Source organism: Lepidochelys kempii, chromosome 17 (assembly GCF_965140285.1).
Source record: "Lepidochelys kempii isolate rLepKem1 chromosome 17, rLepKem1.hap1, whole genome shotgun sequence".
Lineage (NCBI taxonomy): Eukaryota > Metazoa > Chordata > Testudines > Cheloniidae > Lepidochelys > Lepidochelys kempii.
This window is the reverse complement of record NC_136396.1, coordinates 12,612,126-12,638,029: the sequence shown is the minus strand read 5'-3', so window position 1 is coordinate 12,638,029 and position 25,904 is coordinate 12,612,126. Positions and strand designations below refer to the sequence as shown.

At 46.6% G+C, this 25,904-nt stretch overlaps 1 protein-coding gene across 1 annotated transcript in view; it reads left to right on the top strand.

Annotated features, from left to right (window-relative positions):
• The window catches only part of LRRC75A (leucine rich repeat containing 75A), a 192,807-nt gene that overhangs the window by 40,887 nt on the left and 126,016 nt on the right, over positions 1-25,904 (top strand). The window contains exon 2 of the mRNA XM_073315474.2: positions 20,778-20,906. Within this exon, the coding sequence (XP_073171575.1) occupies positions 20,778-20,906 (129 nt within the window). The remainder of the gene's footprint in view (positions 1-20,777; positions 20,907-25,904) is intronic.

Genomic DNA, 25,904 nt, shown 5'->3' with positions numbered 1-25,904 from the left:
CCCTCACCCCACACCATTTCCTTTTCTAAAAATGTACCTTAAAAAAAATCAAACTAAAGTTTATATCCATAAAATGAAAACATAAATTCCCTTTTATATTTTAAAATATGGGTTATTTCAAAGATCTCTCTTCCAAAATGTCTGGTTTTTTTTACATATTTATGATGTGTGTTTATTTTTGTATGTTCAACACTGCATGTGTGTATGTATTAGGGCTGTCAAACAATTAATCGCACTGTTAAACAATAATAGAATACAATTCATTTAAATATTTTTGGATGTTTTCTACATTTTCAAATATATTGATTTCAATTATAACACAGAATACAAAGTGTACATTGCTCACTTTATATTTATTTTTATTACAAATATTTGCACTGTAAAAAGCAAAAGAAATAGGATTTTTCAGTTCACCTAATACAAGTACTGTAGTGCAATCTCTTTACCGTGAAAGTTGAACTTACAAATGTAGAACTATGTACAAAAAACCCCTGCATTTAAAAAGTAAAACAATGTAAAACTTTAGAGCCTACAAATCCACTCAGTCCTATTTCTTGTTCTGCCAATCGCTCAGACATTTGCAGGAGATAATGCTGACCACTTCTTCTTCACAATGTCACCTGAAAGTGAGAACAGGTGTTCTCGTGGCACCGTTGTAGCTGGCGTCGCAAGATATTTACATGCCAGCTGCGCTAAAGATTCATATGTCCCTTCATGCTTTGGCCACTATTCCAGAGGACACATGTCCATGCTGATGACGGGTTCTGTTCGATAACAATCCAAAGCAGAGCGGACCGGCGCATGTTCATTTTCATCATCTGAGTCAGATGCCACCAGCAGAAAGTTGATTTTCTTTTTTGGTGGTTCGGGTTCTGTAGTTTCTGCATCAGAGTGTTGTTCTTTTAAGACTTCTGAAAGCATGTTCCACACCCTGTCCCTCTCAGATTTTGGAAGGCACTTCAGATTCTTAAACCTTGGGTCGAGTGCTGTAGCTATCTTTAGAAATCTCACGTGGGTACCTTCTTTGCGTTTTGTCAAATCTGCAGCAAAAGTGTTCTTAAAATGAACATGTGCTGGGTCATCATCCGAGACTGCTAGAACATGAAATATATGGCAGAATGCAGATAAAATAGAGCCGGAGACATACAATTCTCCCCCAAGGAGTTCAGTCATAAATTTAATTAATGCATTCTTTTTTTAATGAGTATCATCAGCATGGAAGTATGTCCTCCTAGCATGAAGGGATATGAATGTTTAGCATATCTGGCATGTGAATATCTTGTGACGCTGGCTACAGCAGTGCCGTGAGAACACCTGTTCTCACTTTCAGGTGACATTGTAAATAGGAAGTGGGCAGCATTATCTCCCGAAAATGTAAACAAACTTGTTTGTCTGAGCGATTGGCTGAATGAGAAATAGGACTTGAGTGGACTTGTAGACTCTAAAGTTTTTTGCATTGTTTTGTTTTTGAGTGCAATTATGTAACCAAAAAACACCTTACATTGTAAGTTACACTTTCAAGATAAAGAGATTGCACTACGGTACTTGTATGAGGTGAACTGAAAAATATGATTTCTTTTGTTTATCATTTTCACAGTGCAAATATTTGTAATAAAAATAATATAAAGTGAGCAGTGTATACTTTGTATTCCGTGTTGTAATTCAAATCAATATATTTGAAAATGTAGAAAAAATCCAAAAATATTTAATAAATTTCAGTTGGTATTCTGTTTAACAATGCAATTAAAACTGTGATTAATCATGATTAATATTTTAAATCGCTATTAATATTTTTGAGTTAATTGCGTGAGTTAACTGCGATTAATCGACAGCCCTAGTATGTGTATATATAAATATTTGTGAGTGTGTGTGTGTGAGAGAGAGAGAGAGAGAGCTAGCCAGCTTGCAAATAAGAGCCCTTTAACTGGCCATAAAGCATCTACCTTCACCACCGATGGACAGGAGTTTCTTGAGCTCAGACGAAACAGGGCTTAACACAAAACCTCACAAACAAAAACCTCGTATTAATAGAAATGATTTGATCAATTATAAAACAAGTGAAGTTTTGGCTGGGCGGGTATGCATGGCTGAAGGTGCAACTGACTAGAAACAAAAGTGAAAATATCATTAATAGTAACTGCATATTCACTTTCAGCCCTGGGTCTCCAAGCCTCTTACAAAGGAGGGAAAGTATCATTGACTCCATTTTACAGATGGGGGAACTGAGGCTAAGGCCAAATCTACCCTACAGAATGAGTTCTGCTGGAGTAGTAACGCCCATGTCCCTGAAGGACATTAGCTATGCCAACAGAATCACTATTCTGTGGCATAATTATGTTTACACTGAGGGTTTTATACTCAGTGATTTTTGTTTCACGCTCCTAGCTGAGACCGCTATGCCTATATAAGTTTTAAGGACATACGAAATGAAGTAAATTAGCCAAAGCCGAACAGTGCATCAAGGCAGGGATAGAACCCAGAAGTCAGCAGCAGAACCCAGGGAAGCAGGGTAGTCTAGTAGCTACGGTGCTGGATTGGCCGTCAAGAAACAGGGGTCCTATTCCTGACTCACCCCCTGAGCTGCTGTGTGACCTCAGATAGTGAACGGAGACTTTTGTAACTCTCTGTTTTAATAATGGAAAATGTTTATTAATAAGAAGAGACCGGGGCGGGGGGTTAAATACACGATGTTAACTTGCCCTGGTTTTCTGTTGTGAGCCCAGCCTCTTTAGAAACTGCAGAGCTGGAGCGGTAGGGAGCAGGTGCAGCAAGAAAAGCAAACATTCACAGGCTCCTATTTAGCACAGCTTCAGTGCCTCTTAAATGCGTTCTGTAAATTAAAGCTCTGCTTGTGACTTGCTGACTGGGCTTTCTGTGCCAGCACTGGGTCTTTCAGGCCAGTTCCTTTAGAGGATGGAAGTGGTGGGCTCTTGATTAAACTTGTCATATTTCCTTTTAATGCTCTGTTGAGGAGTTCTTAATGTGAGCTGCAGCAGCAGCAGCCGTGGCATGAATAGAGTGATTGCATTGCAAGGTTGATGCATTGGCCTTCTTTGGGTCTTAACTACGTAAACAGTTGTGCTCTCGCTGGCCATGAAGGATGGCGCTGTCTGTCAGGCGAGAAGGGGTTTAGGGTGAAAGGTTACCCAGCACCTATCATGCTGATACTCAGCAGTTGCTGAGCTGAGCAGAGGACCAGTGTTATGTGGATGGCATCTGGGAGCCCGATCCCGCAAACCCATACATAAGTGGCCCTTATTCATGTGAATTTTCTGCCAGATCAACACCATGAGCTGTAGGGTAATGAGAGAAATTGACAGGTCAGAGACTGAGGCCATCTGCTGAAAGCTTCTGGGTGCCAGCCAGGATTCCTGGCTCTTGTCCTTGGTCACAGTTTCTAGTGATACATCATCTCCAAGGGCAGTTTGGAGAGATTTATCGCAAAATCAGGAAGCAGGCAAACTCTTGTTATTTAAAGGCGGATGTGAGTAATACCCGCTCCTTCTGAGTTCCGGCTAATACCCAGCTACGGCTAATGCTCGTGTGACAGGCAATGGCGGAACTGATTGACTGAAATTCTCAAAACTGAGCCTGTAGTCAGGTCTGGGTTAGGCCAGCTTTTAAAGGCCAGCTCCCAGCCCTTTCTGTGCCAGGCTCCTACCTGCTGTGAGAACCACGATGATAACCTTGTGGGCTATCACAGGTGGGTATGTGGGCTCCTCAGGCTCTGGTTGGGTATAGTCATTAAAGATCCAAGAGCACATTCCAGACAAGGAACACCGGCCCTGGTATCCTGTCTGCAGTCCAGCGTGGGTAATGACATTCGCCTTGCAGTCTGAACTAATTCAGCACATTCGTCTGCATGTCCCTTTTTAACTGTTGTTGTTGAGTATCTGTATAGCGTCATCACCTTATCTTTGTTCATTAATCCATCTTTCTGAGATTCTGACGCTCCAGAGTAGGGCCAGGCAGCTGCCTTTGTTATTTATGTCAATCTGCCAGTGAAATGTTTACTCTTTCTCCCCTAAAATGCGGAATCTCTTTCTTAAATGTATCCTCACTTGAAACGCAGAAAGAACAGTCTTGGGCCCCTGGGCCATTATTTGCTCTGCTAAACATAAAAATGGCCCCGCTTTGAATTCCGTTTTCTTGTGGCCCTGCTGGACTAGAAACAAGAGTTTGATCCCATGGGAAAGAGGTCATTCCCAGCTTGTTTGTTTGTTCCCAAGGTTATGGATCTTCAACGTGTGACATTCTTTTGTATGGTAAAAGCTATTGCAGGTCATTTTTAGAGGCTTTATTATGTTCTCTGTCAACCAGTTCCCTGCAGTTCTGTACATTAGAAGGTCGTGGCTATTGAGAACAGTCCTAGTTTAGAGAAAAAGTGAGGCTGTTTAAAAAATATGTGGTACCGCTTTTCTTTGGAACTGATGTGGTATATACAGAATACACGATGGTGCATTGTGGGGTGAAGGTTTTAGTGCACCCATCTGGGATTGTTGTTTGTTTATTTGTGGTACCGTTGTGCCCAGGAGCCCCGGACATGGAGCCAGGGGTGGCGAGTTGTATGGGACCGTGGTGCCCAGGCTCCAGCAATATTCAGGACCTGGGGGGCCCTGGGGGGGCCCGGCTCCACCAATGTTTGGGGCCGGTTTTCTCCGCCGGCCCCGTCTGCCACACACCGCCCCGCACCTCCCCCGAGTGTCCCCCGGCCCGCACTTGCTGCCCCCGCACCCCCCCCCCAACCCCCAGAGTGTCTCTGCTTCTCCCCTGCAGCTCCACACTGCCCCCGCTCTTCTGGCTCCCGGCATGAACGGCTGCTGCAGGGTCCTCGTGCCCCCTAGCCAGCCTGCCCTGACCCTGCCCTTCTGCCTCGGACCCTTCCTTTTTCCGGCGGGACCCTCCAACAGCACAGCGCGGGGGCCCCCTGCCTGCAGTCACTGCTCCTGCCCCACACTGGGCAAGTGGCAGCCCCATCCCCCACCCCCAGTGAGCCTACAGTGAGGGGCAGCAGCAGGGGAGGAGGTGCACGTGTGATGGCATCTGTGCCCCCCCCAGCACCCACCACAGGGGAGGCAAGGGGGGCTTCCTGGGCCTGAGAGGGGCCCTAGGAGCACGTGCAGTGACAGTGGTGTGGGGTGAGTGTGCTGCCGGGGAGGGGAGAGAGGGTGACCCCTCCCCCAGAGCTCACTGCTGCCGGCGGGGAGAGGGCTGAGGGGAGTCCTCCTCTCTGGCCCCAGCCCCGGGGCAACCTGCCTGCACCCCAAACTCCTCATCCCCAGCCCTGCCCCACCCCAGAGCCCGCACCCCCAGTCAGAGCCCACACCCCAACCCTCTGCCCTAGCCCTGAGCCCCCTCCTGCATAATGAACCCCTCATCCCCAGCCCCACCCCTGCACCCCCTCCCTCTGCATCCCCTCGCAGAGCCTGCACTCCTCACCCCCTCCTGCACCCAAACTTTGTCCCAGAGCCTGCACCCCTCACCCCCTCCTACACCCCCACCCGCTGCCCCAGCCCAGAGCCCACACCCAGCAACCAAACTCCCTCCCACAGCCCGCCCCCAAATTCCCTCCCAGAGCCCAGCCTCTCACCCATTTTGTACCCAAACTCCCTCCCAGAGCCTGCACCCTGCACCTCTCCTGCACCCCAATCCCCTGCCCCAGCCCGGGGCCTGAACCCCAGACCTCCTCCCCCGACCCAAACTCCTTCCCAGAGCCTTGGGCAGGTGGGGGGGGTGGAGTTTGGGGGCGCAGAGTTGGGGGAGACAGGTTCTGGGCACCGCCAAAATTTCTACAAACCTGCCACCCCTGTATGGAGCAGGACCCCATTCTGCTAGGTGCTTTATGAACACAGAACAGACAGTCCCTGCTGATGAACTGCTGAACTCAGTGAGATGAGTAGCAGGGCCAGCCAGAGCTAATGCTTGTGAAAGCTTTGTGCCAGCCGGCCATTGTATATTCTCTATGTGGATGGCTTGCTGCAGGGTGAGTGTAGATGCACGTCTCTCTGTTTGCATAGATGCTGCAATTTTAAAACTGGGCTGAGAGTAATGCACGAGAGACATGCAAGGCGCCATTGTTCAGCCATTCACTGCTGCTCCTCCTGAAGCCGTACACCTGTACCTTTCCCAAGAAGGAACTTCCATTGGAGCTCGACTTGCCCATCGGGTAATGGGCTGAGCGCGCTGAACTGATGACCTATTGAGCAGCCACCAGGTGGCCAATCAGTAGGACAATCATTCACAATAAAAGTTAATAACTTGCTTTTAGACGCCATTAGCAGCGACGCCTGGATTAGAACTGGGTTGGGGGTGGAGGAGGGGAGGTTTTTACTGGTCCTCTCACTCACCGTTTGAGGGCAGCTTCCTTTTGCCATTGAATGGTTCTTTAGCATTTTGGACCAGAAGAAAGAACTAATTGTTAAGAGGGGGATTTTTGAAGGTGCAAAGGGCATTTAGCTGCTCAAGTCCCATTTGTGCCTTTGATGATCACCCCTTTTCCCCTTTGAGGCAACCCATTCTGTGTCTGCCCCTTCTGGATGGCTTGCCTGCAGGCTGCCCGTGTCTCTGCTTTACTCATTGCATTGCGCATGCTAACCTCCTGAGGTCATTTTGCCCAGATAGGATGCTGTGGATGATTGATTACACCCAATATTAATCCCTGCTCTTACTTCGTGTCCGTCCCGTGTTTATGATGAGTCCTTATCCCTCTCGGGTAATTATTAAAGGTAAGAAATGGGTTTGCAAGTGGCACATTTAAACAACCCCAGCATTTTTTTGTGAGCATGGGGAGCTCAGAGCAGTATTTTACACCAACAGAGGCCGAACACTGCTAATTGCGTTCCCGTTGTGTTAGTGAAACAAGCATTTTGCCATGCTCTGCTTTGTCAGGAGAGTCCTGGCCAGTTGCTTGGGCTTGTTGGACTTTTTTTTCCTAAATGAAATTGAAGTTGCTGTGACAAATGGCTTAATAAGGGGAAATGCGTTTGACACCCAGTGTTTAAAGATCTTCGCGACTTTGGGAGGTATTACCTGCTCATGCACGAAAACTCAGTGCTAAGCATCACAAGCCAATTGCCAAACCATTATTTGGTGCTGTGCTGTAATCTTTGAGAGCGGATGGGAACAGCAAGCTTGGTTTGAGTGGCATTAGATGAGACAGGCTGATTTTATTGATCCTGAATGGCTTGTCTCCTTTGTTTCCATCGGTGGCATAGCAGGTGCTGTATCTGTCTCATTTTCCTGGTGAAACCGATGGTGATCTCTGACTGTAAGCTGTTTGGGCCAGAAACTGTCTTTTTGTTCAGTGTGTGCCCAGGTGCAGGGGGTCCTGGTTCACGCCTGGGACTCCTAGGTGCTATGGAGATAGTACCACTAATTTCCTGTAATCGTGACCGTTGCTTTGAAAACTCTCTCTAATTATTTTCCCCATTGAGAGTGAAAGAACTATTTAAATGTTGCCCCATCCATGAGCGACTTGACCTGCAGCTTAGTGGTTATTGACAGCTTATCAGAATGTCGACTTTCCAAGTGCAAACTTTTATCTGATTTTGTGGCTGGGTTTTGTCTGTCTTTGACAGCTACTCCCTTTGTCCGAATTCAGTTCAGATTAGTATGGTCCGTCTTGTGATTGATTCAGGAGAGATGCTGGCATGTGGCTCTTGCTGGAGAATTGGGTAAGGGCTGGGACTCTCCTCCTATGACCTCTGTGCTGGGGTTTGGCTCTCAGTCCCATCTGATAGCTCTAGGTCTCCTCACTCTTTGGGCCCTGTCCTGGGTTTCAAAACCCACAAGCTCTGAAATCTGGGCCGAGGCAAATAGTGGGGATCTGATGTGTTCTATGAAATCAATTAACAGACCTTTGGAAAAGGCTTTAATTTTCAAACTGGTTTTCTATTGGTACAAGACACTTAGTCCGAAACATTTGAGAACCCACGGTACACAAACAGACGAAATGTACAACTGATGATCTAATCTTGCCTGAAGAGAAACTGGGCGTTTTGAGGTGAGGAATCGATCAGTCTCTTTCTCTGCATATCTTGTCTTGATTTGCAAAGTTATAGTAATAGATATTGGAGATGGAAAAGGTCTGTTGGATCTGGTCTGCTCCCTCCAGTGCAGGATTTTCTCCTGTTGTCAAGGCTCTGTGGCAGGCTGCTCTTAAATTCTGTCTTGTATAATGCATCCCCCCGCCCCATCACAGTAATATCTGAACACTTTTCAATCTAACTTTTTTATCTAGACGCAGGGCAGTTATCCCCATTGTACAGATGGGAACTGAGGTTCTGAGAGACTAAGTGACTTGGCCAACATCACAGGAAGTCTGTGGCAGGGAATTGAAACTTGGTCCCTTAGGTCCCAGGCTAGCACCCTAACCACTGGACTATCTATCCTTCCTTTCAATGCTCTGATATGGCAGATTGGAAATGCTTCATTTCAGTCTCAAAAATTGAGATTTTAAAATGAGTTAAATATGAAAATGAATAATATCATTGGGCCCGTAGCCCCTGTATTATTGCCATTGCAATTAAATCCCCCCCAGAGAGGCATGAGAGCAAGTTTGGGATTGTGATGTGTGACTATAACTGGAGGTTGTTGAACAATTCCTGTTGTCTTGCTCAGATTAGCTTTCAGTATTCCCTTGGGAACCTATTACAGGTTTTAATAGCTCTCTCACGATCATCCTAAAATTTCCTTTTCTTGGTTTCATCCCATTGCTCCTAGTTGTGTCCTTTGTTTTTTGTCATGGCAACAACTGGGAAAAGCTGTGATGTTCTCCTAAGTGTAATACCGGAGGGCCAGGGAGCAGTGAGAGAGTGGTAGAGGGAAAATATATAAGCCCTAGGCTAATTAAGGCGTGGTTCCCTTAGACTTGGGAGGGTGGCTACAGGTTAATTGGAGTACCTGTAGTCAATTAAGGCCCTGTCAGGAACCTAATAAAACCCCCTGCTTCAGGCAGTCAGAGAGAAGGAGGAAGGAGAGAGGACTGGAGCTTGGAGGTGTGTTTTGAAAAACCAGAGAACCCGAAAACCCAGGGAGACCCTGCCCCAGCAGGGCCAGGAGACTCCCTTCCCCAGCGTCTAAGGACCAAAGGTACCCCACCCAAAGAGGAAGAGGGGAAGAACCTGCAGGGGATGAGAGGGGCTGGGGCTCAGAGTGAGGAGCAAACCCCGACCCCTCCCCTGCTTCCCTCCTCTACCACCTTCCCGGACCACTAGCAGGGCCCTCGGTGCCCCAAGAGCAGGGGCAAGGGGTGGCATCTTAGCCCCACCCCCCTCCAAGAAAAGTGCAGAACCCACGATACTAACATCGGCCATCTTGTCACATAAGGAAAAAATGCCAAATTCTATGAAATTTTTCAGGCCAGGTCTTCATAATCCCATACTGGTTACTTCTTCTCATGATCATGTTGATTGCTGTGCACCAGCTCTTCCCTAGTTAAGGTTGGGATCCTTGAGCAGTCTAGTGCAGTCTTTGTTCAGTTACTTTACAAAGGCTAGAAGTTAGGATTATGGGACAGTAATTACCAGGATTACCCACATCATGCTTTTTGAAGAGAAGCATCACATTTACTTTCCTTCTGTTTTCTGGAACCTCCCTAGTTCTCCATGAGTTATTTTTTAAAAATCTGTACGGCATGTAAAGCATTATATTAGAGCTAGGTGTTATTGTTTTGTTCATTTGCTACTTCCCTTAATACCCCCAGATGCATGTTGTATAGATTTAAAATTTCCAAGTAATCCCCTGAGTGCTCTTTATCAATAGCTGTTTTTATAAGGCCTTCCTAACTGCCTTTCATTATTTCTTTTGTTAAAGTCAGATTTTGAAAAAGGACTTCAGATTTTCAGCCAGTTTTTGAGTTCTTGTTCATTTCATCCCCCATGCTGGTTCTTTTAATGAGCCCTCTTTCCACCCCAAGATATCTTAAAAGCCCCTTTATATTCCTCCTTTGGATGCTTTTATCTAATATTAACTCTTTCTGCCTTTTTTTTTTTTTTTTTTGCTGTGTGTATGTGTTCCCTACAAGCCTTAGATCTCAGAACAGTCTCGCATGAAGTCACATTAGCCACTACTTCTTCCTTGTTTATTTCAAAGTAAATGTATTCCATTATGCCTTTAATTATGGCGTCTCGGAAGATTTCCCAGACTTCTTCCATACTGATGATGGGTTTTAGTACTTCCTCCAACTGGACCTTTATTAGATTTCTTGATTACTCTCAATTTGCTTTCCTGACATCTAATACCCCTACACTGCTGCATTCTGTTGAATACAAGTAGCTTGTGGTGAGAGGCTATAAGATTCTCTGTTGGTTCCTGCAAGTTGGTGAACTATCCAGAATGGCTTCCTGGGGCCTCTGCTTTGTCTTAGCATTATAAAGTTAGATCAAAAATGAAACAAGGGTCAAATAATATTGTAGGGAAAGAGGAGGAGCAAAATGAGTCTAATGGGACTGCCACAGTTTCACCTCGTCCCAAAGTAATTTCCCCTCTCTGATGTTCAGTTCCTGCAGAGCAAATGTACGTTCTGATCTTTCACAGATGTGTTCAGAAGCTTGCAAAATTCAATAAGACAATGTCAGTGTGCAAGTTTCTTAGAGGCAACATCAGAAACTACAGGGCACGTTCTAAGGTTTATTAAATGGAGAGCAGGCTAGCTGGCAAAGGACTCTGGTAACCAGACGACAGACTCTAATAATAATAATTAATAATTAATTTAATAACGATAAATATGAACAGCAGCGAGCGCTTCCTTGTAGTGAGGCAGGCGCTCTTTATATCCAGTTGTGGCTCTGGGTTGCTTTCAACTGGTTAAACAGGCCTGATTCTCTCTCTGTTTGTATGCTTAGTTAATCCCAAATCCTCTTTGACTTTGGCATTAGCGCTGGGTGCATAACACGCAGAGAGAGACTTCAGTGAATGTGGTTCTCTGACGTACTTGGAAACTACCTCAGTCTCCTCCTCCAAAAGCCAGCTGCAGATGTTGTCAACTTGAGACAGATCAGGGGTGCGGAGATGTTCCTGTTTCCTATCCCCAGATACAGACACTGCCCCCCCCCCCGAACCTTCTCACACACCAACCTGGCTCAGCAAAGTGAGGGGTTTGTGTGTGCTCACAACAGAAAAAGAATGCTCTGTACATTCGGAGATGGTTGTGTTCTGACTGGCTGATCACCACATTTGTTCTTAACCCAGGCGCCTCTCCTGTTTGTAAATTGTATTTGCTACCCCGGTGGGTGTCACTTACGGAAAGGGGAAGATGCTGGGAATCTGAATGTGCTGAAAGGAAAATTAACGATTCCAGTCAAACTCGGGTGTTTTTCTCCAAAGTCAGAGATTAGTGATTTGCTGCTGCCAGCATGAACTGGTGTTAAGTTATTAAATTGCAGATGAGCTCATTGCTTGGACTCATTGCTTGTGTGGCTTTAAAATATTGCACATGGATGGGCTGGAGGCGAGGGACGATGCTGGAGTAGCAGGGAGATTTATGGAGCAGCTGAGAGATGCATCTGTGGTAAAGGCAGGGGAAGGCTTCCTGTAAAAGCTTCACTCTCTCCCAGGAGAGTGGGTGTCCTAGCATCATTGGTTTTATTTTTCTACTTCTAAAATTTAGCTTAAGGAGAATTGCCAGGTTTTTGAGATGCATAAAAAGAAGTGGCATGATAGTAAGCCTGCTTTCATCCCAAAAGATCCTGGGGTGCCAAAAGCTGTATGTCCACGGATCACTCTACCCAGCCCTGAAAATAAGCTTCCCCTGAGGTCAGCCAGTGGCAGTCAGTCATTCTTTGCTAGTCACACCCTATGACTGTTGAGAAGACCTTACTCAATGTTTGCTGAGTCCTAACATTTCACACTGGCAAAGTGTGTCATGTCTCCCCTGTGGACCAGCCAGTGGATAACAGCCTATTATTGCTGCCAGCTCTAAGGATTATTTTTTCTAACTTGAACTGTAGAGGTTTTTGCTATGGATCTTCAGGTCTTGAATTCAAACTTGATTACTCTTGTAATTGTTACTTACTCCTGCAAACTCCCATTGTCCTCAGCAGGGAATTTTTCCTGAGGAAACACTGAGCTCGAGAATTTCTGCATGGTGTTTTTGTTTTGTTTTTTTTTAAAGGGGAACTGAAGGGTAACTTATGCAATTAAAATGACAGAGAGAGGGATCTACGAAGCATGGATGGATAATAATAATGGGAGCCTTCCCTAATGCCTAAGCCATGCTGCAAGCTCAGGAAACAGATTGTGTAGGATATACCCTAAATTTTGATCCTAATAGCGGGTTCCCTCTAAATTCAGGCAAAATACAAGCAGACCTCACCCTCAGTCCCTGTCTTTCTGTTTTGGGTAAAGGCTTTCCCAGCCTCAAATGGGGGCCCAAAATCTTGAAACTCATGTTGAATTTCTACTTGGGCAAAACTCTGCCTTGCCACAGAAGGGAATTGCCTGCCACTTCTCCAGTAGGGCAGCAGGGAATCCCCAGCCACAATAGGTTGTGGGGTGAGGGAGGTTGTTCCTGCTGATGTAACTTACAGCAGCTTGAAGGCTTTGCTAAGTTACTCTGAGGGTTGGGTCACCCCGGCCGCTTGCCAGCTCCGTGTCTGGGATCGCAGAAGGGCGGTTGAGTCACTTCTCTCCTTCCCCCTGGGTCCTGCGCTGAGATCAGCTCAGCTGGACCCGAAGATCTATATCAGGGGTGGCCAACCTGGGGGCTCCGGAGCCAGTTGCAGCTCTTCAGAAGTTAATATGCGGCTCCTTGTCTAGGCACCGACTCCGGGGCTGGAGCTACAGGCGCCAACTTTCCACTGTGCCAGGGGGTGCTCATTGCTCGACCCCTAACTCTGCCACAGGCCCTGCCCCCCACTCCACCCCTTCCCCCCCCACCGAGCCTGCCATGCCCTCGGTTCTCCCCCACCGAGCCTCCTGCATGCCACGGAACAGCTGATCGGGAGGTGAGGGGGAGGCGCTGATCGGTGGGGCTGCCGGTGGGCAGGAGGCACTGGGAGCGGGGGCAGGGGGGAGCTGATGGGGGGCTGCTGAACTATTACTGTGGCTCTTTGGCAATGTACATTGGTAAATTCTGGCTCCTTCTCAGGCTCAGGTTGGCCGCCCCGATCTAGATGTTTAAATCTTGGTATTTATACCTGAAGTTACCAAGGATCTTTGTGACGTGTTACCATAGTACATCCAGCATTTCCATCTCTTGAGGGTCCCGCAACATCCCTCCACTTTGCCAGTCCACGTAATCACATAACCTGGTCCCTTTGACCACTTCTCATTCACAGCCAGTCATTCGGAGTGCAGGTGCAGAGTTCTCACCAGCTATTGGTTCCTGTTGACTAGCACGTTGCTCCCTACCGCTGTGGTGTGCTGCGTGCAGAAGCTGAAAGAAGAAGAAGCCGTTGCGGTTGGCAGAGGTTGGAAGGGAGCAGCGTGCCAGTAGAAAGGGCGTTATAGAACCACTGGGAAACGGTCTCTATTAAGGTTGCACTCTTCCAGGGACAGAGGGCTCAACCTTTGTTTTGCACAATTTGTGTCAAAAGCACGAACAATGTGTCAACCAGTTGAAACCAAAATAGTCCACCTGCCGATTGTCTTGCTACAGCCTCAGACTCCAATACCCGGCAGAGCATTTGCAAGTGCAAAATCTGCAAGAGGTCTTTGGAGAAAGCACAGTTTTTCCATGGAAAGGTTAATCTCTCTCTTTCTCTCTCATTCCTAAATGGAACTTGAACATGCAAAATGTTCTGTGGTCTAGTAACTGCACAGGGCCTAAACAGGTCGGTTGTAGAATCCCCTCCCCTCTCAAAAGTCTAGCTCTAGAACCCATGCAGTTCTAAGTTCTAGAACACATTTCCAAAGTGGTTATAGGCCTTTAGAATCTGCATGGTTTGAAGTGGCTCTGAATTCTAGAAACTACTCCACTCAAATGATTATCGCTTCTATGTGATGTAGCACTGATCCATTTCACCTTTTAGACCAGTATTTCCTAGGGACCAGCTTGCTGCCTTTCTAAACTGTGTCTTGGGAGATCTCAGGGGACGGCGCCAGTCCATGGACCAGTCGTTGAGAAACCCTGATCTAGAATACACATGGTTATGTTCTAGGCTCTTAACTCAATCTGGTTTTGAACAGTTGTTGTAGGACTTCTGTTTTTCTTTTAAAAAAAAACAAAACCCCACAACCTCTAGAAACTATATAACTAAATAACTCTTTAATAATTAGGAGTTGGGTCTTCCTCCTTGTCTAATTAAAAGCAAACACTGTAGTGTAGCCTCATTAAGTATTTGCAGTGCAGTATATAAGATCATCCATTATTTCTATATCTCGGAGCTCTGTGGGTATAATTAAGAATAGTTTAGTTTTGTTTTTTTTAAAGTACCAACATGAAAGTGGCCATAAGATAGATCATTGGTGTGTGTAATTTTTTTTTTTTTTTTAAAAACAAGCTAAGTCGTTTATAAGCAACAGGCGCGCTAACTGGTTAACTTAAATTTTTTGGTACTCCCATGAAATTAAAAACAGCCCAACAGATTTTGATTTTAAGCTGTATAATTCCCCACTCTCTGGGCTGAGGCTATTCGTGCCAAGTTTCAGCCTGGAGTCCATATTTTTTACTGCATTGGAAGATTTTCCAGTGAAAATGCCAGCAGAGCAGAAACTTAACTCCATCAGTGCCAGGATCACGCACCTAAATTCTGCAAACGGCAGAACCGTTTCATTGCTACTTCCAGTCTGAGCCTCCCAGTTCCACTCCACTCAGGATCCCTCCATAACTGCCAACTTCCTGAGTTCAGTGTCTTAACAAAACTAATGAAGTAAGGGCAGACGCTTGCTTCCAGCCTGCAGGGTCACACAGCATCACTGCTTGCAAAGGATTTGCTTCCCCACGAGCCATTTATCTGGCTGAAGCATTTCCAAGCTTAGTGGTTCATGCTGAATTGGAACCAGCGCTGAGTCATTATTCACTTACACTTTCTTTATTAAAGCACTGGGGACGCTTTGATTTCAGTTATTAACAACTTCCATGTGTGGCTGCCTGCGGGGTGCTGCCAGCTGCTGCCCTTTCAACAGGCTTTTGGATCATTTTAAATCATTGTTAGTGGTCGGAGACTGTGTGTTGTGGCAAGGAGCACGGGGACTAGATGGTCAGGACTCCTCCTGGGTTCTGGTTCTTCTACCTGACTTAGGCCTGGTCTTCCCTTGAAAGTTGTATTGATTTTCACTTGTCTAGTTATACCAGCACAGCTCCTAGAGTGGATGCCGTTAGACCAGTATAAAGATATCTTGTATGGTATATTTATTCCTCTTCCCATATGGCAGCGTCGCTCAAGTTTGGCCTGGCTGAGAAGTGCATGGGACTGTGGACTGGGTGGTCCCCCTGGCTCTACGGGCTGTTGCAATAGTTATACCAGTATAAGGCTATGTCTATACCATAGGGATTATAGCAGTGAATCTATGGTCCCATAGCTAGGTTGGCATGATGCTGTGATGTATGGAAGGTGGTTTTCTGGCTCTGTTAGGAACCCCACCTTCCTGCGTGATGGGAGCTGGGTTGACGGAAGCATTCTTCCATCAACCTAGTTGCGCCGGGGTTTAGATTGGCGCTCCGACTGTGCATTTTTCACACCGCAGCTGAGCGCCGTGGCTATGTTGACTCAGCTTTAAGCATCGACTGGGCCCAAGTCACCCTTACACTGGACTAGCAGCACCCAACTAAGGAGGTTGTATGGCTTTAACTATACAGGAAGTTAAAGCGGGTACAAACTTCTAGTGTAGACAAGGCCTATAATTTGACTTTGGGCAAGTCAGGTCCTTGCTCTAACCCAGGGTATCCTACAGCAGCCTACCTGCTCCCTGCAATTCACCACATCGGCCTTCGTGGGTATGTCTACACTGAGACCGACTCGGGCTCTCGGGGTTTGTACTACTGGACTAAAAACAGCAGTGCAGATGTTCCCGCTCTGGGTGGAGCCCCAGCTTAGAGACCACCCCCCCGTCCCCTCAACCATCGCTGGGTCTCAGAGCTGAGCGGAGCCTGCGTCTGTAGACCGGGGCTCTGAGACTTGCTGCTGGCAGTGTTTTTTGTTGGCAGTGTAGACATACCCTTTAAGGACCAGGTGCTCTTCAGCGTCTCAACTGAGTCCTAGCCCCACAGTCTCAGCTGGGAGGCAGCTGATTTAGTCACAGGTAGGGCTGGGCTCATCTCCCCCTTAAAGGGGCCAGTCACCCTGTGATGATACCATTGTGATTCACTAGCATTCGACATCCACTTTGTACTGGTGTGAATGCGCAAGGATCAGGGCAGTTGAGAAACAGGCCCAATCTTTTACGCAGTTCATCTTTTTCCTGTTGCCTAGGACAGATCTCACTGTTCACTGTGTTCAAAGTGCCGAATAAACATTATCTAATAATCGTCACAGAAATCCCTTGTGAGATGTATGTGTGTTATCTCCAGTTTATGGATGGGGAATCCAGAGGCAGAGAGAGGTTAAATGACATGCTAAAAGTGGTTTTAAAAATGACACAACTTCTGCTTCCATGTGCAATGTTTTTGGAAAACTAAATGCAATAGTGATCTGTGTCATTTCATGCATTCCTGTGGTAGGCACAGTGTATCTGCTCTATTCATATCCAGATGGTGCCTCTTGCTACCTTCCTACTTACAACTAGTTTTACCAACTTTGTGGGAGTTAACGTCTATCTTCTATGTGTCAAAAGAGAAAAACAGAGTGACTCTCATTCAGGTGCATAATTTACTGCACAAAATCCATTGGTCCAAGTGCTTTCAGGAGAACCAGCCCAAACATGGCAGGACAGAGCTTGCTGTTGCTTCCCGGTTTGCTTACCTGTATGTGTAACGCTCCTACAGCTACTCTGCTGGCTGCTGCGTTAACATCCCTTTGTATTTCCGTTGGGCCTTGAGTCTAGATGAAAGCTGCCGGGTTCCAGGTTCAAGCCTCCCATTTTTGAGAAAAACCAGCTGATTTTTGAGTTTTGCAGGCATCTGAGGCTGACGGATTTAAAGTGTTCTGCCACAGAATCTCTCCTTGCTTGGGATGGAACTTCAGAGGTGAAGTCCATGGAGGACCTGCTGGGTGTAGAATTGTCTCCTGCAAACTGTTAAGCCTTTGATGTATTACAAATGATGAGGGAGATTAATAGCACAGGCAGATGGAGTCTCTGTCAGCCGGCATCTATCTTTGAGAATCTGCTTTGCTTGCTACCCTGGATGGCCGCCCCCTTTTATGAGTTAATTTGCTAGGATCAAGGCTGCCCTTCCATCCGAAAGTCTCCTTTCTTAGATGTGGATCTAGGGTGGGATGGACTTTGATGGGCAAAAGGTTTTTTTGGGGGAGCAGGGAGAACGGTCCTTGTTCTCTTCAGTTTCCTAAATGATTCCATATTAAGCTGTATCTTCAAAAATGTTGGCATGCACACACACACAAGGGCCAGTAAAGAAGGATTTGTGATGTGTCTTCTACAGGGTCCTGAAGCAGAATTATGTACTGGTCTTAGAGAGGCTGTTTCTGCATCCCCTCCCCACCTTAGATCCAGTGGATAAGTTTGGGAATTTCAGCTCTTTTTATTCAAGACCATCTTTTGACTGTCACCTAGCACAACAGGGCCCTGATTCCTCATTTGGGGCCCTCAGTGCTTCTATGATAGATACAATTAATCAGAAAAGCTTTCGTGCTGGATGCCGTCAGTCCATATAGCTGGACTCTGTAGCTTAATTGGCATATCCTAATGTGGCTATGCTTTTAGCTCTACTTACAGCTAATCGAGGGTATAGAATTGTGTCTTTGTCTCAGAAAGTCTCCAGTTCAGTTTCATAGTCCGCCCATATGATATGTGACTTAACCGACAGCTGCTGGAGCGTTACCTTAGCACCTGGAATGTCATTGTCCCTTCTGCTCTACAGCTACTCTTACGCTTTACTCGCCCTTGGAAGGGAAGTCTGTTAGGACAAGCCTGGAGAAACTGCAATAGTTTTCCTGGAGTCTACTTATCTTCTGTCCTTTGCTGAAGAGTTGGTGGTGGTGGTTTGTCTGCTTGCTGGGCTGTAAATTGGCCTTTTATTTTATGTATTTATTTATTTTGGGTGGTTGCTAATTTATACTTTACTGTCGTCCCATTTGAAAAAAGAAAAGCCCCTCTTTTCTCCAAGAGCAACAGGTCACCTGTGCAAAGACTCTCTCTTGCAGTAAAAGCTCCGTTTTTCGAACTCTGAAACAGTTGCCAGGCTGCATTTTGTCACTGGCTGAATTTTAGTGGGAGTTGAATTGATTCCTGTGGATTGTACATAGAGGGTGATTGCAAAGCATTTTGGGAGTCTTTGTGCATGGAAGGACCTATCTAAGGAGCTACGCTTGCCTTTCAGGATCAGAGCACGTTTTTATCTAGTCTGCTAACCTATCTCTGGAAGTGCCCAGCACCTGACCACATCCCTTAGTGTCCTGTCCTAGAGTTCCTCACCCCAGTGTGCTCAAAGTGTGACCCCCGCGATAGGGTGACCAGATAGCAAGTGTGAAAAATCGGAACGGGGGCAGGTAATAGGGTCCTATATAAGACAAAGCCCTGAATATCGGAATATCTGGTCATCCTGTCCAGGGACCCTGCGTCCCACAGAATAAGAGATGTTGAGAAGCAGGCAGTAAGGACGCTGGGGAGGTGGGTGGGGGAGATCCTCTCCCTGCTCTAAAATGGTTGTCCGTGTAAAAGGTTAGCGCCACCTTCTGTGCAGTGTGACTACAAGGGAAATGGCTCCTGACCCTGCAGCTTGTACCCTGAAGCATGCAGCTGATTAGTCTGATCGTTATCCAAGCCGTCACAGCTACCGGCGTGATATGGGGCAGTCAGAATGTCCAGCCCTTTTAAAAGTATCCATGCTGTGCTGCATTGGGTTGTGGTTTTTGTTTTGGTCCTTCCTGATTTTTGTTCTCTCTCTGGAGACGTCCCCTTTGTGTTCCCATCTTGCCCTATTTCCAGAGTACGCTTTGAGGAACGGTCACATGTCTCCATTCCTCCCTGGCCAAGTGTGAGAGCCCCCATCAGCTCCATGAGGGCAAAGGGAGGCTGCCTGTCAGGATCTGAAATGTGCAGTGTCTGACTGATCTGAGTGCACGGGTTGTGTATGTGCTGCTTGGCATCTGGGCTCAGCTGGCAAATGGGTCATCCAGAGGGAGAGCTAGCTGACTTCGCTTGCAAAACCCACAAGAGAAGTCATGAGTTGCAGGATGTCACCATGACTCACTGACACAGACCAGGGGCGGTGTTAGCAGGGCAGCTTTCGGGGGAGCGTAGCAACCTCCCATACTAAATCCAGTGTTAACTCTTAAAGCACCCATTCCATGCTGTCCTGTGAAGGCAGGTGCAGCCAGTGAATTTCCCGCTCTGGCCAGACCCAGGGGTCTGTCGACTGAAGTACTTTACGGAACAGGAGGCAAGTTTGTGTTGGTGTGTGTTGCACTCTGAAGATGGTGCCTAGAAGGACAGCCTATTATCCCAGCTGTGAAAGAGTGTGTGTGTGTGTGTGTGTTCACGAGAGGGCTACAGGCCAAATGGTGACACAACCCCTCACTGGCCTGGATTGAAACCCAGACCCGTCACACCCTAGTTTACAGGCACGGTACCAAGGCGCAGAGAGATTTAAGTGACTTGCCCATGGTCAGACAGAGTCTGTGACAGAGCTGAGAATTGAACCTGAATCTGCAGAATCCCTGCCCAGTGCCCAAACCACAAGGACATCCTTGTTGTATTGAAAGCTGAGCAAAGGGCTTTATCTTACGGAAGTAGCTGCTTTGTTTGTGGAACTCGCTGTAATCTGCCAGTAAGCTTGAGTAGCATGGCAGTATCCTGGGGACCTGCGCTCCAGGGACAAAGGACAGCTAATAGATAAGAGAAGATATCTGAAGTAAATTGAATACACTGTATTTCGGGGGTCGGCAACCTGTGGCACGCGAGCTGATTTTTAGTGGCACTCTGCTGCCAGCCAGGGTCCCAGCTGCCAGCCCTGCTCAGCCCACTGCCGGCCTGGATGGATGGAACCCCTGGCTGGCAGGGGCCAGCGGCTGGGACCGTGGCTGGCAGGGGCCAGCGGACGGAACCCCAGACTGGCAGTGGGCTGAGTGGCTCAGCGCGCTGCCGGCCCAGGTTTCTGGCTGCTGGCACTGCTCAGCCCGCTGCCAGTCTGGGGTTCCTTCGGGGGCCCCTGTAAAAGAAAAATTTATTACTGGCACGCGAAACCTTAAATTAATGAAGACTTGGCACGCCACTTCTGAAAGGTTGCTGACCCCTGCTGTATTTAATCACCCGCCCCCCATGAAAAGCTAAAGAGAGGAATGGTCAATATACACTAGTGTGTTTAATGGCGTTGTGGGGTTTGTGCTAAAATTCCTTACATTGCTGTGTCTTGGGACACGCTGGGCCAGATTCTGCCTCCCAGTGATCTTACACTGGCATAGTTCTGTAGATTTCAGTGGAGTCACTTGTGGCTTGCCCCTGGATGAGTGAGAGGCATCAAGCCTGCTGAGTATAGTTTACTCAGTGAGTTTATTGCTTATGAAAGGTGCCAGGTTGACAGCCCTGGAGCCTGATGTCTGCTCTCCATAGAACAGGTAAAGCATTGGAGTGCAAGTGTCTCCTCGCCAAGGTACTTAGAGATGGGCACATCTCAGCTCCTTGTCTACCGCCCTGAGACTGCCAACGCAGGTGAATTGTGAGAGATGGGCTGTTGCCATCAGACCTCCTAATGTAACTTACCTTGCTCTTGTTTTCTGCAGGACTTAGGAATGGAATCCACCTCCCTGGATGATGTCCTGTATAGATATGCCAGCTTCCGAAACCTGGTGGATCCAATCACCCATGACTTGATCATCAGTCTCGCTAGATACATCCATTGCCCCAAACCGGTAGGTAACTCGCTCTAACTACCTGACCAAGGCAGTTCTAGTCACTTGATCGTTTGGGAAATGTAGACTTGTTGTAAATGAGAAGCTGTTTTGTTTGTTTGTTTTTTGTTTGTTATAATCAATGCTGCACAAAATACCTTCAGGTTAACACAGATTGTGATCCTCTGAGTAGAGATGTCCTGTTGTGGGGAGAGCGGATCAATGCACAGTACTCTCTGTGAATTGCCAACAACCTGAATGACGTTCATTTAATGCTTAGTTAATTTTGTTCCTTGTTTTTTCATATTCCCTGTTTTTGCTCTTTCCTCCTGTCTCATTTGCTCGAGCAAAGCACCAAGGCACCTACTGTCTGGAACAATACAGGGGTATGGACAGGATGACTTCCTAGGCCTTTTCTATCTCTGATTTCTGCGATGCCTGTCTTTCCTCTTGTCTCTCTAAATGAAGCGAGTACCCAGATGACACATTTCTCGCCCCTGTAAGGAGGGAGGTAGCTGAAATAGAACCCTGTCTTTGCGAGTGTTTGAGTGTGCTGTAAGCAAAGCTGGCAGCATGGGGACCCGGAGAGAGTGGCAGTCAGAAGGAATAGCCTGAGCCGAATAGTCATCGGATGGGGCGATGGGTCTGAACTGTGGTGTCAGAACCGGGATTTGCTTTCCATCCCATCCCATCATATTGGTGGTTTTATCGTGGAGTGGGGGAGAGCTGGCCCTGTGGTGCTCTCTTCAAAGTCAAAAATGGAAACCACATTGTTCAAAGCAGTGTATCAATATTGGACATGTTCGTACGTCAGCTGCAGTTATGGCAGAAACCTTCCTAACCCACCCTGCGTCAGTTTTTGAGGACAACGTGCCTGGTCCTCCACTGGTATAAATTGGAGGAAGTCAATGGGAGCTATGCTGATTTACCCCAGAGGAGGATCTGGCCCTGATGAGTCATGGAAAAGGAGTTGGAATGATGGTTCTAAATTAGGGATGGACAGAAATGGAAGTGATTCTGGTTTTGGACCTCATTAGTCAGGGTGTGTTTTGCAAGAGCGACTGGGATGCAGGCCCCATTTCATCAGCCCCTGCAAAGCTTGGGAGTGTGTGGTTTCCGATGACGACAAAGGACAGATTTTGTGATTATAAGGGATAGCAAACAGATCAAAGCAGATTACTGAGCAAAATAAACAAACATGCAAACTAAGCTGAATTCACTAAAGAAACTGGTTACCAATAGTAATTTCTCACCCTAAATGTTGTTTTAGGCAGGTTGCAGAGTTCCTTGAAGACGAACTGCTTTTGCTTGCAGCTTAAAGCTCCATCTATTTCTCTTCACAGGCCAGACCCCTGTCACAGCCTGGGTGTCAGTCCTTTTCCCCAGATCAGTCTTAGGTGTTTACAGCAGTCATCCTGGGTGGGAGTCCGTGAAGAACCAGAGACCCTGATTAACTCACTCTCCAGCCTTAAATAGGATTTACATATGTCTGGAATCTTTTGTTTCTCTGTTTGATCCCCACCCCCCTTTAGTGGAAAAATACCAGCAGACCAACCTGGTGTCCAGTGCCAGGTGACATGGTCACCTGACCCTGCAGTGTCAAAGTAGCATCCCAGGAAACTTCTCAGGAAGGAGTGAGAGTCGCATCTTCAAAGTTCTATTGTTCTCCTTAATGGCCCATCCAGGCTGTTTGCATACTGTCCAGCGGGCATTCCCCAGGTGAAAACGCAGTTGTAACTGTTACATAGTCAATATTCCTACTTCCAGATACAGAAATGATACAGGCATACAAATTGGATAATCACATTCAGTAAATCATCACCTTTCCAATGATACCTCACATGCCCCCTCTTGCATAAATTTACATCTTGGTTATGCCCTATTCATATCATAAGCATATTTCTGAAAGAATATTGGGTGTAACATCACTGAGTATAAATGCAATAAAGAGTGTGAGGTTCTCAAATGCTATGGCAATGGGAGACATATTAACACCTAAAATAAATAAATCGATTACTTTCCTCTGCAAAATGTCATTCAGTCTTCAATGGGAAATTTTGGTCACGCAGAGTCGGGAAATGTGAACTAGATTGCAGAGCTGTATGGTTAGTGATAGCTTTCGTTGTAACTGACATTGCTCTGTTTCCTCCAAAAAAAAAATTACTGGCTGGGTTTAATCTTGCCTACATATGGATCAGGACAGGGTGGAGGGGTGGAAGTCAAGGTAATAAATGGGGTAAAGTGGAGATTCAGTCCATCACTGGTGTGTGTGTTTGTTCTCCCACGAGTCGCCTGCCATGGATTAAAGTTTGCTTGGAAACAAAACTAAGCGCATGTTAATTTCAGGAACCAACTCTGTGGGTGCTAACTCGGGTGCCAGCAAAGATACTTTAAATGTCAGCGTTGTTAATCATTTCCATGCTCATTAAAGCATGTAAGAAAGGACAGGAAGGGTCTTGTCTTGAAGATCTGTACAATCTACTCGGAGAAGGCCTGTAGCAACGCAAGGCAAGGTGGAAGGAGAGCAGGCTAAGCTGGCCCGATTGGTTTGATTTTCCTGAAGGGCACTCAGCTTCAAAAGTTCAGGAAACACTGCTCTAAAGGGCAATACCCAGTTTTTTAATCAGAAACCACCACATCCCTGTGGAAGATCATCAGGGCCCCTTGCTGGCTTTATCCCTCTTGGCTAGGCTTTGTTTTAGTCCACTTTCAGAGCTCTGGTTATTGCACTGTTACCCTTTCAGTTCAGGGTCTGTCTAGAACACCCCTATCCTAAGGCTGATCTTTTGGTATTTTACCTCTCAGTTAAAATAAAAACCTAGTGGCTTCTCCAGACTTTGAGTAAACATGAACTTCTGTAGCTGGCCAGAGAAAAGGTTTGCCTTGACTTTCTAATGTCTTCTGCTGCTCAGCACTCTCCAGCAGACACAGTCCATTTATTCCACAGGAGTAAATTCACACCCACAGTGGGGTAAGAGTCTTCCCTTGAGTTGCATGAAGCTAGAGTGCCTCGAATAGAGTCGACCCAGGATCCTAGTTGGGTGAGTTTTCTTAGGCATGTCAGTGTATTTAGTGTCAAGGCTGCAGTGGGGCCTAAGCCATGTAGTCCTGATCTGCCTTAAAATCTAAAGGGCATGAGTTTTGTGATGTCTCTTGTAGGAGCCAGATTCAAACATTCTCCAAATTCTGGCCCTGTTTGGATGCAGGGGTTGCGGTTGGATGCAAGAATGTATAATACAACTCCCCTTAAAGCTGCTCTCCTGATGGGCCTGATCCTGATTTCAGTGAGATTCGTGCAAATGTGGAGTAACTCTAGTGGAGTCATTCCAGATTGGAGTCAGACCTGAAATGTGGTTATCCTGTTGGAATGCATGAACACAAACTAAGCGCTGTCCATTATACAGAAGAGTTGTGCTGGGCCATGCACAGAGACATCACCCATCAGTGTCTGTTGCCCAGTAACAGCTATTGCTGAGTGCCTTGGGCTGTGCTTTTATAGTGAAAGAAGCTCTCAGAAAATCAGTTTTAAACATGAATTCATTCACCGTTGTCTGTTGTTTTCCAGTGACATTTCAGGAGGATATTTGCTAACGATCAAAGACATTTAAATTAGCATTTCTTTCCTCACAACCACCGCCCTGGGGGGCAGGAGGGGGGTTGAGACTTCCCTTTCAATCCCCCACCCCCCACGGGCTGAGGAAAGGTGCCAGGCTGACAGCTCTGAAAAGTGCTCTGTCTAGTCACAGAATGGGTGCAACGTAGGTAAGAGGCAGCGTATGCTTCGTTCTCTGGCATGCCTCAACCCTGACTGAGAGGGGACTGCTCTTCCTGGGTAGAGGGGAGATCAGTTCTCGTGACTCATCTCACCCTGGGCCTTTCTGAGGGGCTGTTTAGTGCTGATCAGAGCTCTGCTTTTATGACGTGGATACGTGATCTCTGGGTGAGGGACTGAGAGAGACTCATTTGACATAGGCGTCGCAGGGGAATGACTTTGGGTCATTGATGGCCTGCTGTAGGTCAGAGGTGTGACGCTCCCTAATAATGTTTTGCACTTGTGGCTAGCCCCTCCCTCGTAGCACGTCAGACGCAAATGAATGAGGTCTCATTGCACTCTGCTCAGGTCAGGGTTGGTTTCCCCATTTCACAGATGGGGACATCAAGGGACAGGGAGGTTTCATGCCCAGAGTCCCATGGGAAGTCAATGAACTATAACCAAAATGCCCTTACTGCTAGTTCTGTGTCTTTATCAAAGGAGCGCCCTACCATAACCTATTACCAGCCGCATCATTCATCCAGCCCCCCAGCCTGTGTGTTGTGACATGACCCTGGATTACAGTTGTTGTTCTGAGTTCCTGACATCACATTAATTTTGATGGTAGCAAATGCTGATGTTACAAATACGGGGTGGGAAGGAACAGTGCAGTCTGGTGGTTATAGTATAGGACTGTGGTTCTGGACTCATCTGTGCCACTGGCTCACTGTGTGACTCTGAGCAGAGCAGCCAACCTCTGTGCCTTTCTGCCTTATTTTTTCTATTAATAATATGAGGAAAGTGATATTTACCCACCTTTATAACGTGTGTTGCAATCTTCAGATGCCGTGGACTTTGTAAGCATGAAGTATTCTTCTTCACTGCAGGATCCAAGCTAAGCTGTGAGCCAGATTCTTCTTATATCCAAATATCTGAAATAATAGCAAAGGAGATGAGAACGATTTGACTGTCAAAGCCAGTGATATTCTGCATTAATGCTCCTTTTTGGCCAGGCTTGCTTCTGAAAATCCCTCTGTATGGGAGCTGAATACATCTGCATCGTATTAAAATATTTTGCAATATCAAAGTGGCTGGGAAGCTCACACTTCACTAATAACGACTCCCAGTATCTGTCGTTACTTAATGTGTTTTGTCCCACGTTCCTGTTTTCTTTGTAATAAGAGATGTTCTTTTGAAAAGCTCTTTTGTAATAACTGTGGGAAAATAGAAAAAGGCTGAAGCAGGAAGAAAATGGCACTTTGTTTTTT